Source organism: Chelon labrosus, assembly GCF_963514085.1.
Source record: "Chelon labrosus genome assembly, chromosome: 23".
Classification (NCBI taxonomy): Eukaryota; Metazoa; Chordata; class Actinopteri; order Mugiliformes; family Mugilidae; genus Chelon; species Chelon labrosus.
The window spans coordinates 10,924,337-10,942,774 of NC_140356.1; the positions used below are offsets into that span (position 1 = coordinate 10,924,337).

At 41.5% G+C, this 18,438-nt stretch overlaps 1 protein-coding gene across 2 annotated transcripts in view; it reads left to right on the forward strand.

Moving 5' to 3' along the window:
• Positions 1–18,438, forward strand: part of grm8a (glutamate receptor, metabotropic 8a) — a 132,275-nt gene that overhangs the window by 91,137 nt on the left and 22,700 nt on the right. For both annotated transcript variants that reach the window (XM_084573554.1, XM_084573555.1), the window contains exons 6-8: positions 12,250–12,389; positions 15,056–15,202; positions 16,768–17,189. In XM_084573554.1, coding sequence (XP_084429680.1) covers positions 12,250–12,389; positions 15,056–15,202; positions 16,768–17,189 — 709 coding nt within the window. The remainder of the gene's footprint in view (positions 1–12,249; positions 12,390–15,055; positions 15,203–16,767; positions 17,190–18,438) is intronic.

The window sequence follows — 18,438 nt, forward strand, 5'->3', positions numbered from 1 at the left end:
TTTCACTAGGATCACTCTGAATGGTTTAATCCTTTATGAAAGCAATATAGATCTGTATTGTATTTTAATAAACAGCAACTATTGAAAATAAGAGCCGACCTTTAATCCCCTAGAACACACACAGAGATTCACTGCACAGACACATGCTTTCTACAGGGTTTGGTGCATTGCAGAGCAAATAAGATGAACAATAAAGAAGCTGACCCTGGAGCAGCAACAACCCGCCATGCTGTCCGGCTTTTATTTGTGAGTGCCAGTTTATTGGCTTATCCAGGCAAATACACTCATACATTCATATAAAAATCATCCAGTTTCACACAGACGAACGCACACAGCTAGTAGCGAGGCTGTTTTTAGGAGTCTAATTTAAAATGAAACATTCCACATCTAGCGAGTGTGACTAAACAAAGAGATTTAGTCCACACTCCTTAACGTCGTGTTGCCGCGGGCAGCAATCACAAATTTATATGAAATATTGTTTCTAGCTGTTGAATCAATTATGTCTGTCTATAATTAAAGGCACCAAGCCAACAGTTGGCTGTTGGCCAGCGTCAGGCCGTCAGTAAACACCTGTGGTTCTAGTTTTGTCAGCGTGTCCTGTATCATTACCATTAACTGGACCCCTGTTGGCGGCTTTTCAGATGATTCAGCATGTTGAATCAGAGGTGGGACAATGATTGACTGTTGCAAATCAGTGCACGAGAAGAAAATACAAAAGGAAGCAAAATGATGAACTGTAAACCAACTGATCAGCGTGATTCAGGAGAGGCCAGCTCTGTACGATGGTATCTCCTCTTGTTTCTCCTATTTGAATGATGTATACGGACTACGGCTGCCTGCTGGTTATTTACTTTCACGTAGGTGCACAACCTCCGTGCCACCCGGCCATTGGCTCTAGTCTTTGCGGTGCGTTCAAGTGCAATGTTTTGTCCAAACAGAGACAGTGTCAGGCATCTTCACAGTTGGCCAGTTGCCGTTAGTTCTTTGACGTCATATGGTGATTAATAAAGCCAGTCAATGCTGTGTTAATGTTGTTGATTACAAATGTACTGAAGTAATTTGCATATAAATCCGTCCATTATTCAGAATCAGGAAAAATCTGAATAATGTTGAAAGAAAATATCAGAATTCATCAGCAGTAATGCAGAATAGTGGAGTATCAGTGTTGAGTGTGTGTTTGTTTTTTTCATGACAGCTTTTCTCCCCAATATGCATGTGGACACAGTTTATAGTGCACTCTTTAGGAGAGATTTGTATTCCATCAATAAAAGATTAACGTTAGCAAAGCAGAGCATCGAACACTAACACTCGACACAGACTGAAGAACTCTTACTGCAACCCTTTAAAGAAAATTTTCAATCTCTGGTTGGTGCAGAAAATAACTGTGCCCGTACAGCAATTGGTGTACAACAGTGCTACTCAATAAATCACACTACAACATGAGGAGGAAACTGTGAGAAGCTTCGAGTTAACATGCATAAACTTTAATCCATAAAAGCTGCTCACACACTGTTTCTCTGAAGCTCATCAAAACCAATTTGCTTTTCTGCCAAGTGTTTCGCATTCAGGTCATTTGGCAAAGGATAATACAAGTGAAGAGGAGCCAAAATATACCGCCTGGGTTTCTTTTTATTGAATCAAGAATAGTTTTAATCAATAAACCACATTTGAAAGGAACTGTTGCGGCGAATATTTCCATCTCTGTTGAGAAGAGTAAGATAAACAGCGGGTTCTTATTTTTGTCTTTTAGGCAGGTGTCTAAATGTTTTGTAATGCGAGGAAACTCATTGTTATCATATTACTGCCAGGTTATATCCCATGCCGAGAGACAAGACGGACACTCCCATGGGAACTGACTTGCGCTAATTAGAGGGGCTTGACTTTGAGATGATGAACTCTTTACCTGGCTGAGCAGCCCTGGGGAAAGAGAGACAGCCAAACAGGGAGGGATTGTGGTGATGAGAGGAAGGGACTAGCCAGCTGGGGGTGATGAAGCTCGTCTTTTCATAATGACCTCAGAGAGAAAGAGAGAGGAAGACGGTGCTGGAGGAGAAACTCGCCTAGGTGTTATGAACTTGACCAGACGTTAATGATCTTGGAGGGAGAAGGATGGAGCAAAGGAGACTGAGGGTTAGAGGCAGCAGAGAGTCTACCTGGAGAGCATAATGACCTTAGAGATAGATGGAGGAAAGGACATATGGACTAAAGACAAGGGGAACTTAAGTGGAAGAAAGAGGTGGAGAGAAAAAAGATGTACAGCTGGCTCAGAGATGGTGAAAGATTGTTGGCAGGAGAGGTAAAGTTCAAAAGACAATACGCAAAGGGTGTGTGGGTGCAGACAGATAAAAGAAAGATGAACTCTGCTTGGCCAATAACAGCTTTGGATGGAAGGATACAGGGAGATTCATCTGCAGTCTAGCCATTCAGCAAGAAAAGAAAAATTGGAGGAAACCTGGGGCATAATAAGAGTAAAAAATGGAGGCATGCAATACTTCAGGAGTTGAATAAAATGACCTTCAGTAGAAAGGGAAGACAGAAACACAGAGAGGATGTGCGTGGGATATATCAAACTTTGGTTTGATGACCTCGACTAGAGGTAAACCGCAAAAAACCAGAAGGATGAATTTTACGTTATATAAAGATATAGCAAAGAGAGAGAGCGACAGACGCTAAAAACTTAAAGCGAGCATATCCATCATGAGAGACAGATAGGGGAAAGGCAATTTGAAAAATCAGTGAAAAAGATGTAGGAACTCAATGATGCTAAACTTTCATGGGTCAGGGCAACCGTGGGAAGGAGAGAATAGAGAGAGGTACAATGCCTTGGTTTCATATTCAAACTTAATCTTCGAGTGAGGAGTGTAGAAAGGCTGGAGCGTGATGTGGCACATGTCTTTAAATGGTGGCTTTTCTCCTGGAGTTTATTGTCAACTGAAGCGTTTTGCAAACATCGACCTCACGGTGAATTATGCGTAAATAAGTAGCCGACATCATTTGACGTTCAGTGCAGACAGTCAAGCAGTACAAATGTAAAGCGTATGGGTATTTAACATTATCTAACATTTATGGCCATAGGTTAAATCACTTTCTTGTACTTGTGTAGTTGTCTGACAGAAACAAATAAACCTTAATCACAGCACATGTACTGTAAGGACTCAGAGCCGTGTTCACAGTGAGTCAGGAGTTAGCTGAAAAACAAACAGATAAAAATATAGCTGTTAACAGTGACATCACGGTGTCAGACTAGACAGTTATATTAACGTAGAAACATAATGCATTGCTGAAACAGTCTTTATGCAGACACAAAAGGAGCTCAGACAATCCTTGAAGAACAGGACAACATATACAGTAACATACAACGTATAAAGGAAAATTCCAACATCTGATTGATTTTGATTTCTTGCTGGCAAACAAATGAGTTGGTTGAATCCACTGTGTGTGTATTAAGTATCGACCTGAAACAAATGATTAGATAATTAGCTTATCCTCCTATAAAGACTACAAGTAGGCGGAAAGAACTTGAATAGCAAAGCTTATAAAAGCTTATAAAAGCTAGGGCCTGTTGGGAAATCAACAGTTTATATTCAGTAGTTTTTTCAGTTCACGGAATTGTTTTTGCCCCGTTCTCCAGTAGTAATGCTACGCTACGCTAATTGTCTCTTAATATTATAATAACGCAAATACCCGAAGCAGCGTGGATATTTTAATAGTACAGGACCCATTCAAGCCTTTGGTGAGTTAATGTCTGTCATTTTATCTCACCGACATAAATATGACTCCTCAGACTCGCACATAATCTCCTACTTATTACCTGCTGCCCACTTACAAGCAGTGGGTAGTAAGTAGGAGATTATTGACATAATTTCCCACCTTGTACATGTGGTGTCACCTTTCCTGCTGCGGTAGCGCTCTCTTATAGAGCACACCCCACCAGAAGCACTTCACATTAACTGCAGGTTGAAGATACATATTTATTTAGTTTCAGTCACAGAGTATACTCTGCATAAATAAAGGCAGTATTCATTCATATAGTGTTTTTCTACAACTCTAGTCATTATCTTCTCAGCAATAGATTACCTCTTGCCACAGAAATGGGCTAATTCCTGGAAGGGGCTCATTGGCTGAATGTAATTTCAGATAAGAAGCCAGAATACGAATAGGTAGATATAAAAACAATCAGACAGAAAGCCTAAGTGAATACAGTAGACAGGCGGACATGTATCCACACAGACGCAAAAACAAGCCGGGACTGGAATTGAATTGAGTCACAAGCTCGGAGAGAAAGGAAAACTAATTTATTATTACGTATTCTAACCCCGCTGCATCTGTGCTGACACCAAATGTAAAGTTTTGTCAAGAATGTGTTGTTGAAGGAGATTAGATTTAAGCAGATACAATCCAAGTCTGTCAGCTGCGGAGATAGAAAAATACAAGCACAACTAATCAGCTGGCAGACAGCGCTGTACGGTTAGACGTGCGTGTTTACAGCCAATGTTTGTGCCGTACTGCTCTTATATAGCATCTGGCATGCCGTGTGTTTTGATGGATGGATGAATGGCAGATGGGACACATGGAAGGGCAAGTAGGAACAAAGCAGTGATGGGCCGATAATGAACGGTGTAGAAATAAAAATATATTTACTTACACAGCAGCTACTGTTTGTTTGTGCGCATTCAAATATATGCTATTTCTGCCTATGTCTGTTCAAAGGCCAATCAGCACGCAGAGATATGTGAGAATGGGAATGAGGCTTTCTTTTTTACACAAACACTCATAAAAGCGAATAAATATGCTCGGTTGAAATTTTGTTGCTGTATCTCTTGGGTTACTGCAGAGGACTGAAACCAGCGTAATATTATTATCGGTATTATATGGGCTCTGTCTTTGTCTCCGCCCCCCTCCCCATCTGCCAAGTTTGGTAATGTAACTCCTTGTTTCTTGTTTTGTTTATTTCTCCTCTGCCTCGCTTTCATTCTCCCTAAATTGTATTTCTGCGCTGCGTTCGGGCTGTTTTGTCTCTTTTGATCAACTTAATAAACCCCGCTCCTTCTGTTTTTATCGCTTTCGCTTACACCGCTCCGCTTCCCATTTCACCCAGGACTGCCGTGAATGCAGATCACGACACAAACGCTGGCTCCTTAAATTAGGGATTGCCAAGAGTTGTCCTGTGCTTTGCGAGTATGCAGGTCCATATGAGATATTTCATTTCACTAAATAGCTGTTAGGGTGTTCGCAAATACGATTCAGGCGCAATGACGTGAAAGGAGAACACAGAAAACAAAAAGGAAAATTCTTAAATTTGATTGGTCACTTTCAATGTCAAAAGTCTCCAGTGACCTTGACTGTTGAAAAAAGAGGTACGTGATTAACAGCCACCTCTACGATGCCCTTACACACTGGTAAATAATGCATAACCAAGATGCAACACAGGCTATATATGTAGACATAGGCATATATGATCATCATTGATTTAGTTTACAACTTTTTTTAAAGTCTGGTAAACGTGCAGCCATTGCCCTTTTACTTTTTAGGACGATCTAATCAACCGTACCTCTTTTTTTCGTTTGCTTAGTTTTGGACTCAATCATAAAATAATGTTAGATTTCTTGTCGGGATTGGGATTGTCAGGATGGTGTTTGGCAAAATATGTCATATGTCGACATGTCAAATAGCAAATTTGTGGGTTTTTTGTGATTAAAATGATAAAAAGTTGGCACTTTTTTAACAAACCGGCAGCTCTCCAGGTGTCTTAACAGGCCCTTGCGTCAGGGAAGGTAAAGAAGAAGATCAGAAAGTAAAGAGGCATATACACAAGCAGACACTAGCAGTGATTTGGGAATTTTGATGAAATTCAGCGAGTTGTAGCGATGAATAAATTGCACAGGAACCAAGTTGAACTAATCTTTACTTTGAGACAATGATCAATGCAAGCAATTGGTAAAGTTGAACTTGCCGGAAGGAAAATATCCACATCTTGGGTTCCTACCATTAAAGGAATCATGCTGGTACAGGCTTAGAGCACTGGGTAAACTCTATGTAGGCAACCGGAGCCTGGAACCGCCACTATCGAGTGAAGCGCTTTATATGTGGACGAGGCTTAATAGAAGTGCCGGAGACTGTGGGTGTTGAAAGAGAACAATAAACCACTGCCTCCACCTCCAAACTTTCAAAAGTCAACTTGAAGAGTGAGTGAGTGTTGCAGGTGCAAAGGGAATGTTTAGCTCGTGATCCTCAAAGTGTCCTCACGTCATCCGCCTTGTGTGCTTTGAGATTATTTAAATTCCATAAACCGTCAGTTGTGTCCTTTCCTCTGTCCAGCTTAATCTCACTTGAACTATTTAGAAGTGTTTCATTCTTATTCACAGGGAGGACCGTTTGGATCCTGTACAAACACGTATTGTTTGCTTTCCTTGTTCTATTTTCTGGTCTGCTTCAAATCTGCTGTTTTTTTTTTTTTTCTTCTTCTGCTCAGACAACTGACAACAACAGAGTGGCTGAGAGGAGAAATGGTTTTAGAGGAATGGATGGTTAGTCAGGGGAGGAGGGAAAGTTAGAGTGCTTTGGTAATGCACAGCGGAGAGGAGGGAGGGCAAATGGGCAGTTTTTGAGATGGAGAGCTTTGGGATGAAGCAAAGCTCGAAGGTAAAGAGTGAGCATAGGGGATGAAGAGGCAAAATATTCTTTGAGCAAGTGGCGAGAGGAAAGGGAAACAGCTGTTGTGGAAGGATGGAGGCTTAGCCATGAGGGCAGCTTTACAGCAAGCGGTAAAAAGACCACAAAAACCCCCCCAAAAAACGTCAATTTATGTGATGGAATATTTTTGAAAGTAGGCGAGAAGAGAACTAAGCAAGAAGGACTAGAGTTAACCAGCTGCTCAGCTTCAGTTACCTCCTCCACTGGAGACTACTGTGAAAATGACAATGTTTTTTGTGGGACGAGTTCAGGATTCATTATTACTTTTCTTCTGTCATTTCATATTCTCTTTTGGTGTTTCTTTCTCTGTCTGTCTGTGGCGTTCTCCCCCCATTAGTGCTATCGATGCACGGCACACAGATGGTAGCCTGTTGGCAAAAACTCCAAACACACACACACACACACACACAGACCCATGTTTTATTAATGCATTCTGCAGTGTGGCTTTTCCATCTCCACGTCATAAACATTTAGTCTCTGCTATGAAGCCTTGCTGTTCATTCTTAGCGTTTCTAAAATGAACCAGGGAAGGCTTTAGGCTTTTTTTTTTTAGAGCCCTTCTGCTTGTTCCACTCTCTTTTCTTCTGTCTGTCCATCCCTCGTTTCTTTTGTCTCACTGCAGTTCCAGCTCCACTAACAGGGAGAAGGCTTTTCGTACACTGTCTTTGTTCCTTTGCCCCTCAACTTCCATCTGCCTGCTTGTCTCTCTGTCATCCGGGGAGGTTTTGAAAACTATGCTAATTGATATTCTCACACATTCTGTGCATATCCGTCTCTCCTTTTCCCCAGATTCTTGCACTCTGTCCTTTTTCTGCCAAACCCAAGAAACTTCTTGTTTTTTCCGCCGCCTTGCTATGTGACGTTCACACATATTCTCTCCTGCTCAACCTCTTTTTCCCTTGCTTCTTTTCCTTTTAAGTCGACCCGTGTGTCTCTGGATGCGCCTGTCAGATAGACAGAATTTGATGCTTTCCCGCAGACGTGCTTACTCTTAATTTACTTCTTATGTCTTCGTCTGTCATTAATTTTCCTCACCTTTTGTTTTGTCTTTCTCTGCCTTTCTTTACTGTCTAGCTCACTTTTAATCCTGTATTCCTTCCCTTACTTCTTCCTTCTTTCCAGCTCTCTCAGACGGGTGTGGCTGAAAACGCCTGAACGGTCAATTTTTCTTCTTCTTTTCTGTGCCAACGTTAAGGATTCACTCTCAGTTCACCCTTACTCTCCCTCTGTCTGTGTCACTTTTTTTTGCATGAAATGTTTTATTCGTTTTTAGATTTCCTATTACATTATTGAAGCCAAAGGTCACAAGCTTCTTTCTCTTGCAAACCTTGAGGAAAGTTGCCAGACTTATGATATTCCTGCTACAGAGCGTTGCCCGTGGCGAGCAGGGAAGCGGTATCTTGCCAAAAGACACTTCCGTAGAGTCTGTGTTGTTGTGATGCTTTGCTGCTGCTGGGAGGAAACCTGACGGTATTAAAGGACCACACACAGTTTCTCTCCTTTAAGTAGAGATATTAGCAGTTCTTTGCGTTATATCTGTTATATCTCTAAATCAGAGCAAGCGAAACAATGCAGTACGTTAACCTCTGTATTCCCCCGGAGCTTCAACCCTTTCTGTGCCAGTTTCTCCGCTTGTTGAGTTTTTTCTAAAGCAAAGAAGAAATTAGCATCACAACAGTTTATTACAATAGTTATCAGCATTTACTTTATATTTTATATATTATGTGTGCGTTCCATCTTGTGTGGATTTTTAAAATGCTTTCTGAATACCGCACCGACTTTCAAGTAATGACAAACGTTTTCTGCATTGCAGCATCTTCCTTTGAATAGCAGAATATAATAGGTAACACAACCGGATGAGGTGGAGGTGTGTTGCCAGGGCGACAGGTGAATCATTTATTTTCCAAGGTCATGCCAACTAAAGCGGGAAGTTGTGAAAATGCGCTTGCCGGTATGTCACTGCTCCTACGCCGATGCAGTCAGAGCATATTAACACGTTCGCGGCTGTGACACTTTTTTCTCTCGCTCGCCCGGCAAACAAACATCTGTGATTAAACATTGTGAAAACTGGGAAATGCTGCATCAACAATTATTTTGTATTTGTTAACTTGAGATCCATTTTAGCAACTCACGATTTTCAGTGTTACTCCAACTGCTAAGATTTTTCTTGAAGCGCTACGTTGGATAAACCAAACAAACGCAGCGCAGACATTCACTACTAAGCCTGTCCGCGCATCTCCGAAACCAAAACATTAATCAGTGCTGATGAGGGGTTGTCAGCTAACTGTTTTCCAACATACTGACTTGGTAATGCCAGCCCCTGTCATGCGAGTTGCACGCGTGTTTGCCGTCACTTCTGCTGCTTTTAAAAGTATGCCGTCTATACCGACCTTACTTGGAATTTCAACAGATGGCACGAGCGTTATGTGATTGAAGAATAATTTCCTTCTCAAGGTAACCACTGCTTTCAGAGCAAACAGTTTGCTTTTGCTCTGCATAATGTAAAGTAGATGTCAGCACGTCTACGCTCCGTTTTTTTTTTTCCCCTACTTCATTCCTACTAAATAGCTCTGAAAATGTAAAATTGGTGTGAAGGTAAAATGACAAAAAGGACAGCGGTCCTCGAGCCGTGACAGTTTTCTTGTGGACTTGTATTTAGTTAGTTTAGTGACTGGATAAACACGCACCGCACCGTTCTTATTCAGAAAAATTTCAATTTACAACATAATTGGGCTTGTTTAGCCTTGTTTAGTTTTCTCTGGTTCATTCAGAAAAATTCACTTCACAGAGATGTTATCATTTTGTTGTGCTGAAAGACAGTGGGAAGGAAAGTTTACCGAAAGTTTATCAGGTATTTCTCGAAAACTGTGTCAGCGCAAGCAGGTCAAGCACGTCGTAACGGCATGGCTACGAAAGCAGCTGGATGCCAGGGTGTTTCCGGTAGCTGCTAGGGCTTTACTCGTTGGTTACTATGGTGCTCTTTATGGTTGGTAGGACTGGGCGGCTAATGTAAGGTGATATCCAGCGGCTTTGAGTGTATGACTTGATTGGGGATTGTCGTTGCTATGGAGAACTACACTACTGTGTCTTGAGTATGTGCCTGAAGTGGAAACGTCGATGACAGGATCCTGTGTGCCTGCTGCTCAGCCAACACGCTAATTATGCGTGAGAGGATGTAGTAGTAGTAGTATGTGTTGCCTAGCGAGCAGATCACCCATATACTAAAAATATTCACATACACAGATCAGGCATAACATTATGACCACCTGCCTAATATTGTGTAGGTCTCCCTTGTGCCTTCAAAATAGTTGTGACTCATCAGAGAATGGACATAGGCCTTCTGAGGGGAGCCTTTGGGTCCTATGGGTTGAGTGAAGGGGCTTCTGTAGATCAGGCTTGTTCCAGTGCATCCTATAGATACTTGATCAGTTTGGGATCTAGTGAATTTGGAGGCCAGGTCAACACCTTGTGCTGTTCTTCATGTTTTTTGAGTTGTTCCTAAACCGTTTTTGTTTGTGTGTGCCTGTGTCAGGCTGCATCCTGCTGGGGGTGGCTGCTGCCATCAATGAGTGTCATTGCTATGGGGTGGGGGGTGCCTGGTCTGGTCTAGGTGGGTGGTACATGTCTAAGTAACATCCACATGAATGCCAGGTCCAAAAGGTTTCCCAGCAAAACACTGGATTGTCACAAGATGGTCGATGTTATTTACTTCTCCTGTCATAATGTTGTGGCTGATTGGTGTATAGTGGTGGGTAAGCATTGAAATGAATATAATGGAGTATCGTGTGTAGCGAGTTGTCAAAAACTTCTGATTTCATGTAGCCTAGGCCAGTTTTCCACCAGGGAAATAACTTCACCAGCATAATTCACGTGTTTAGTAATGTACACGACTGTGAATGGATGTGTTCTCGTGTATGAAAGAGTTAAAGTGAGTCGTAACACATAAAGTAGGACATGTACTAGTTCTTGCAGTCAAGGATCTTATTCATAGTTTGTGGCATCAATGAGAAGTTGAGACATCTACTTTTGTCTCTATATCGATTCAGTCTTCCTCCATTCATCTTTCTTGCACTGTGTCAATTTGGCTCCTACTCATTCCTGCTTACTCTCTCCCGCTTTCTCTCTTTCTTTTCTCCATTATGTGTAAATCTCATTATTTCTGCTCACAGAGAGAGAGAGCTTTCACTTCTTTGTTTCTGTTCTCCTTGCTTTCACCCTCCCTTTCTCCTTTCTCTCTGCTTGATAGGTTTTCTCTCTGTCATGTTATGCAGTTGTTTGTCTACTCAGCCTACTCATTTTATCTGTCTTTCTCTTCCTTGTGTCTCTCTGTTCAATTTTGCTTCTGTTTTTATCTCATGCATTTTTCCTTTACAAAAAATCTCCTTTTAAAAAACAAAAAACAAAAACCATACTTTAATTTCCGGCCTCTGTGCCTCTAACAGGTAACTCCTCTTTCTATATGTCCTCGTCATTCCACCATATCATTGACTTATAGTATATAATTTACATAATGCCGTGCTTTCTCCACATGTACACTGTATTTGGATTTCCTTTATGCCGTGCCAGATTCAGCGATTTGATTCGATTGTATCGCTACATAAAAGAAACAGGGCGAGTAAGAGAGAGAGAGCGAGCGAAAGAGTGAAGGATAAAAGGTTTGTGTTAAGCCTTATTGGTGGTGAGAAAGCCGAATCTTAGAGGACACATAAACTTATCCAGGCGTGCACGTATTTGATCGCACCACTCTACAGCACACGCGGACACATTCAGGTACAGTACAGCTCAGACTAAAGACTAAAGGTGACGATGTCGTTGCTATCACAGCTCAAAGTAGGTGATAATCAACTGATAATCATAACACTGAAAATATTCTTAAGTGTAAATTTGCTAATTTCTGCAACTGACGCTGGTCTAATTTTACGTTTCATTTCTACCTAAAATCTGTGACAGTACATTAATGCTGCTTAGTTTTACAAGCAGCCTTCTTCTTTTAAAGAAAATGTGCTTTTCCTGAACATCTTCTCTATGACAGCTATTTCTCTGAGGCATTACGTCTTTGTGTTGTCTGTTCTTTCCTTTCATGTGAATGCAACATCTCAGGAAACCCTTGAGTAAATGTAAACTCAAATTTTGCACAAATGTTCACATGGACAATCATATGATCAGAACTCAGTGGTAAAAAGTGATCACAAAACATGTTTTTGGCAAACACTCAAGGATTTATAAGATAAATATGACACAATAATAGCATAAAATGATGAAGTGGTGACCGGTTATATCCAAAATGTAAAATACTTCACTGTGTGAGTCTGGACAGACGTGGATGTAAACTACAAGCTGGTGAAGAAATACATCTGCTGGGGAGTAATTCTGTTCATCAAACCTTCAGCAACAAAATGCCTCTTCCCTTTTATACTCTTTTGCTTTTCAGGAGTTACCGTCATTCCTGTCCTGAGCTATAAAAAAAAAAAAAAAACTGAGCCACTTGACAACAAATCTCAACGTAACAGCATCACAGTAAATTACAGTCTCTTTCAATGTCTGTTTCTGTTCCAGGAAGTGCCGGTACACCTGTGGTTTTCAATGAGAATGGAGACGCTCCGGGAAGATACGACATCTTCCAGTACCAGATCACCAACAGATCTACTGCCGAGTACAGAGTCATCGGCTCCTGGACCAATAAATTACACCTCAAAGTGAGATTGCCGCACGAATACACACACTGGATCGGCACACAGAGCACGAGCTGACAGTTGCACAATAGTGGCAATTATACCCCATTGCGTGCGGTGAAGTCAAAACAAGAATTATGAAATGAACAAGATTAAAAAGCGAGGTGAAAAGTGGTGAAATCCAGCTAAAAAATAAAAAAGAACCAAAATATTTTTAAAGGGAAATGATTGTTAGTCATTTAATGCTATTTCACTAAACATATATTCCTGCATATGAGTTTCCCCACTTGTTGAAATGTCTTTACAATGATCCAAACTATGTTTGATTTGAGTGGTTTATTGAAGCCTCTGAGACATTATAGATCAAATACCTTGGAAGAATGAAAGTTCAACTTCACTGAGCAGCTTGCCATGAATTCAAAATCCCGTGTTACTGTTCTGGATTTATTTGAGTTATTACTTTTGTTCAGGAGCCAAAGTCAGTTACAAGAAAGTGTGGATCTATTCTTCTGTTCAGGATACAATGTCTTGTGCAGAAGACATGCTCACGCCAACCCACACAAGGTCATACACACCTACAGAATATACATAACCTGTGAACTACAGAAACCGGAGGATACACACACTTCCATCCACACTGAACACGTAATTTCATGCACAAGCGAGCTGAAATCCCATTGGCTTTGTCTCAGTTTGTCAGTTGCTGAGTTAGACTCACATGCATGCTCATAAACTCCTTCAGCGCGCTGGAGTGCTTGGTGTTATAAATCCACCCAGGACTTCATTAGAAAGGCCAGATGACAGATGAGAGAAGACTAATAGACACAAAATGCTTTCTGGCTGATGGACGGCCTGGCTGACTGTGTGTGTGTGTGTGTGTGTGTGTGTGTGTGAGAGAGAGAGAGAGAGAGAGAGAGAGAGAGAGACTGCAGTAATACATACACAGTTGAGGCACACATGATTGGGCACTTTGGCAGTTGACAAATTAACAGATGTATTTAATTTGTTTAACAATCCAGTTGGGTTTGAAGGCACTGAGGGAAAGATTGTGACAGCAGCAGGTGGAAGTTTTAATGATCAAACAGTTTGAACGACAGGAAGCTTTGCGTAACAAGAGGAGTACGTGGTAGGCAGGTGAGATTCATGATAAATGTGTGAACAGACATAAAGCGTTTCAGTTTATGAGACCTCTGTGTCGGATTTTGTAGCATCGAGCTACAAAGGAGGTTGGAGATTGCATCCACTTCCAAACAAGAAACTACAGCAACCACCAAAAACATTAAATTATATATAATAGTATTTGGTGTACCTGTTCTATCCTACTCTATAAACATGGTGGCACAACCAGGAAGCAACTAAAGGGGCCAGATATGTAACATGGAAGTGCGTGAAACTGCAGTTCCATGAATGTCCACTTGAGGCGGGCTCCAAGCTAGTCAGTCTCCTTTAACCTCCATGTTAAAATGTCTAACTTTACAACAGGAATAAACACGCTGACAGTATAATGCACTAAAAAGATCCCTCGACATAGCTAATTGCTCTTAAGACAACTGTACTGGAGTTAATTTTGATATAACTTACCCATTTTAATTATATCAATGCTCAAAGTTATGCATAATTGCCTCGGGTTTCTGGGAGCCACCCGTCTGCCTCACCTCCACCCTCGCTCCACCTTTCGGCGGACTCTCTGGAAGAAGGCACGCTCGTTTTGTAGATATAGACGGGCTCATTCTAAAATATCCTATTCATGTCTTCTAATAAATCCATCCTGCACACTGGACCTTTAAGCAAAATCCAATTATAACTGTGCCGTTAAGTAATTAATGAAGTTCACGACTGGGCCTGTGTTGTTTTAGGTAGTACGTAATTTATGGCTGTGTGTATGTAAAGATTAAGCTGAGGTGATGAATAAATAATGAGAAAAACATTCTCAATAAACTATTTTTCCTCCTTATAGATAATTGTGAACTGTCAGCAGTCTAGCTGTGGAGTTTAAGTTCTGTTTGTGTGCGAGTGATCAAATCCAGTGCGCTGTCCTGATCCCTGATGCGTTATTCCTCCCAACTCGTTTTGGTTGGATGGGTACCTCTGGCGCTACTTCCTGTTTAAGACAGAAATGATCCATTTTATTCTGCCCCCTCAGCAATAAATGAACTTCAGGGACTTGGTGTAATGACAGACTTTATTACAAAACCTCACGTACATAAATACAAATTACAAACTCACACGAACCAGGCCTACAGAAAGCTCAGGGATTTACTGTAGTGCCGGCGTGACGCAAACAGTAACAAACAAATGCACCCATGGAAGAACACATGCACACACACACACACAAAGAGACACACAAACTGAAAGAAATACAGATGGCCTGTTTGTGCCAGATCTGATTATGGTCTGATTGCTAGCTTCCAGACTAGCTGGTGTTAGTTTTGTGCCTGGCAGCAGTCAGGAAAACGATCCGAGGTTCCGCTTCTGTTAATTGCTCTCCAAGATGCCCTAAAGATACACTTTCTGCAGGTACAGAGGAAACTGAGTGTTAAAGGACTGTTAACACAACAATAATGTCAGCTTCAGCAGATGGCTGACAATCTTGGTGCTGAATAATATCCCGAGAGAAGATGAGAAGTTTTATTTTGCTCTTTCAGTGCACAAATGAGCACTGAAATCCTCTCCTCTCCTCTCCTCTCCAGGTGGAGGCCATGCGTTGGAGGACAGGTGATCCATCTCTCCCAGCCTCCGTATGCAGCATCCCTTGTCGTACAGGCGAGAGGAAGAAAGTAGTGAAAGGTGTTCCCTGCTGCTGGCACTGTGAGCGCTGTGAGGGATACCACTACCAGGTAAGAGTCGTCACCAGTTTGATCTATTCTGTGATATATGCTCCGCGAACTCATTGAGTGGTAAACAATAAATCCAGTTCACTTCATAGAGATTTTCATATTACTACGCTGTGAAGCTTTGCAGAAAATTAATCAGCTGGCAGGAGTTATCTAAATAGACTCTTAGGTTGTTTGGATTTCTTCATCCAAAATTGATACAAGAGACTTTCTATCATACCTTTGTCATTCTATCATGAATTATTCAGTGAATTATTATAAGACTTGTACTGCTGAAACTGCTTTTTCAGTCTTTACATTCTGCCAGCCAAGGGTCATTGGATTTTGTATGATTTGATTTTTTTTTTGCGCTGGCGTGTTTCCACTGTAGCTCTCAATTGTTTAAAAGATAGGAGATCCTGCTGAAGCTTGAAGCCTAACCTTTTGGCCAAATGTCTAATCTTCAAACTTCCTGCCCCGGCTTTACAAATAAACCCCCATTTGTTGAAAGGCTTTAACAGTAATTCATCTATAATACGTGTTTGCAATGTGGTGTAGCCCCCTACAGGGTTGGCTCCATGGAGACATGGAGTATAACCCAAGCTTTAGTCCGTGCATTTAGTCTTCTCGCACTATAATACAGTTCCGGTGTGGTTTTTTTTTGTTTCAGCTCATTTCAGGCAATCAAAAAAGAAAGCGGGGCACTTAGGTGGCCCATTTTAAATTTATATATGCAAGAAGAACCCCACAGATGCCATTAAAGCAAATGGAAGTATGTAATTTGAGGTGAGGGAAATGGTCTGATCACACATTATAAAGATACATCCCCCATGTTAATTATATCATCGTCTGGGACAATTTGGCAGCCCATCATCCTCCTTATTAAGTTAGGAAAATCTGTGAGCGAGCGAGTGTATGTGCAAAGATTTCCATTGCTCGGGAAGCAATAAAGGGAAAAAAGAAAATATCAGTCATAACTGCAGCAGCTGATTCTTGTCGCAGCGAGCGATCGATGCTCATCTTGCAGATACATGCGTTTGCTGTAAAAATCAATAATCTGTTGACAAGTAACTGTAGATTTGAGATTCTTGCAGGATGGAAACTAGTATAGAAGCAAGACAAAAACAAATGTGACTGTAGAGCAAATGTTCAAATGCTTATAAAATGGTATTCTCATGTAACTTCACATGTAGATGTAGCTACCCCAGTCTGGATTTTACTTTAATTCTTTTTCAAAGTCCTGACTTTTTATTGTTGACTCCATCTGTGCTATAATGTAAAAGTTTCCAAACAGCTTTAAGGATGCCGAGCTGTCAAAAGCACAACTAATTATTAGTAATCCTCTTTACAAAGTCTTAAGTGAAAAGAACTAATCAAGAAATTGACAGCTCCTCTTGGCTAGATATTAGCTTAAACACCTCTCTACGCTTGGCTAGTAGTGTTTAGGCCCATACTCTATAATGGATTTAATGAGAAAGAAGGAAATGAGATTAGTATAAGGCTAAAAGGTCTTCCATCAAGTCTGATCTAAGCAATGACTAAATGTTAACTACTGCCACATTATCAAAACTCTCTCTCTCTCTCCACAGGCTTCAGAATTTACCTGTGAGCTGTGTCCGTATGAGATGCGACCTGATGCCAACCGCACCGGGTGTGTTCCTATACCGATCATCAAGCTGGAGTGGCACTCCCCGTGGGCCGTCGTCCCCGTCTTCATCTCCATGCTGGGGATCATCGCCACCTCTTTCGTCATCGTCACGTTCGTTCGGTACAACGACACGCCCATCGTGCGGGCATCGGGGCGGGAGATGAGCTACGTGCTGCTGACGGGAATCTTCCTGTGCTATGCCATCACCTTCCTGATGATTGCGACGCCGGATGTGGGTGTGTGTTCCTTCAGGAGGATTTTCTTAGGCTTGGGGATGTGTTTCAGCTACGCCGCGCTGCTCACCAAGACCAACAGGATACACCGTATTTTTGAACAGGGGAAGAAGTCGGTAACAGCGCCCAGGTAAAAGACAAACCAAAAACACTCTCTTTTACAATGTGCCTTTGTGTGTATGCTCAGTCTACAGGAGTTTAAGGCTGATTTATCTCCTAATTCACCACACTGGCAATCAAACCTCACTCGGTTTGGAGGCTTGCCTTGATTATCTATTAATGTGCGGATTTGTAGATCCGCTCCTAAATCTTTCATACTGCTCACAAAGTCATTGGGGTTTGCCCCCATTCATATCAAACACATTTTAAATCTGGGTAACGTCAGTACTTTCCCAATAACCAATGAGAGAAAGTCTACAAAGACACAGACCGGCTGATGTTGCTGTCAAGCAGTGGTAAACACTCCAGCCCTTTGGGTTAAAGTGTGTTCTGTGGGTAGATATCAAGTTGACAATTATAATCTTACCTCAAGTGCTGGCTGCAAACATCGTGTGTTGACCAAGCCTACGCAACCATTCTCTCATCCAAGTCACATCGCACGCTCTTCCTTTTCCTCTTTTGGTTTAATTTGCAGTTAGCAAACCAGCCCTACCTTATACTGCAGTATAGACCAGTAGATTTCCAGCATATGTTTACATCTCCTTCCCTGTTTGATCACATAGGGTAGTGCACTGAATGCATCCTGATCTGGCACAATAATCTAAATATGATCCTAGAGTCTGTGTTGTGGTATAGCTTTCAAATCTTGTTATGTGTGCAAGTTTGGGATTAGAGTAGAGTTTCTCCTTAAGTATGTGATGCATCCTGATTTCAAGGTTGCATCACACACGCGTAGAGTAGGATTTTTAAACCTCTGTAATCTAAGCCCAGCTTAAGTGTGGCTTTTTTCGTGCTCTCCAGCGTATGAGTCAGCTTCAGTTTCCTCCTTATTACGCTACACGCAGTCATTACTCATCATTTATCTTTTATAAATTATTTATGGGGCTCACAAACTCTTACTCACCTGTTGTACTGTTTGCACTCGATGTGAGTGACTCTGGGAGAGAGCACCAGTTAAGTGGATAAAATGTTAATGCAGGATTTAAGCGTGTTCAGGTTCAATTTCAATTCAGTTTTATTTATATAGCGTCTATAATGATATAAATTGTCTCAAGACGCTTTACAACATCCGGCCTGAAACACCCAGAGCAGGCATGAAGGCGACAGTGGCAAGGAAAACTCCCTCACATCTAGATGATCAGCTGGTGTGTTGGCCTTCCAACTTCCACCTTTCAGTCTACTGAAGGAGTAGGTGTTTTTTTTCAAAGCACTGCGAATGA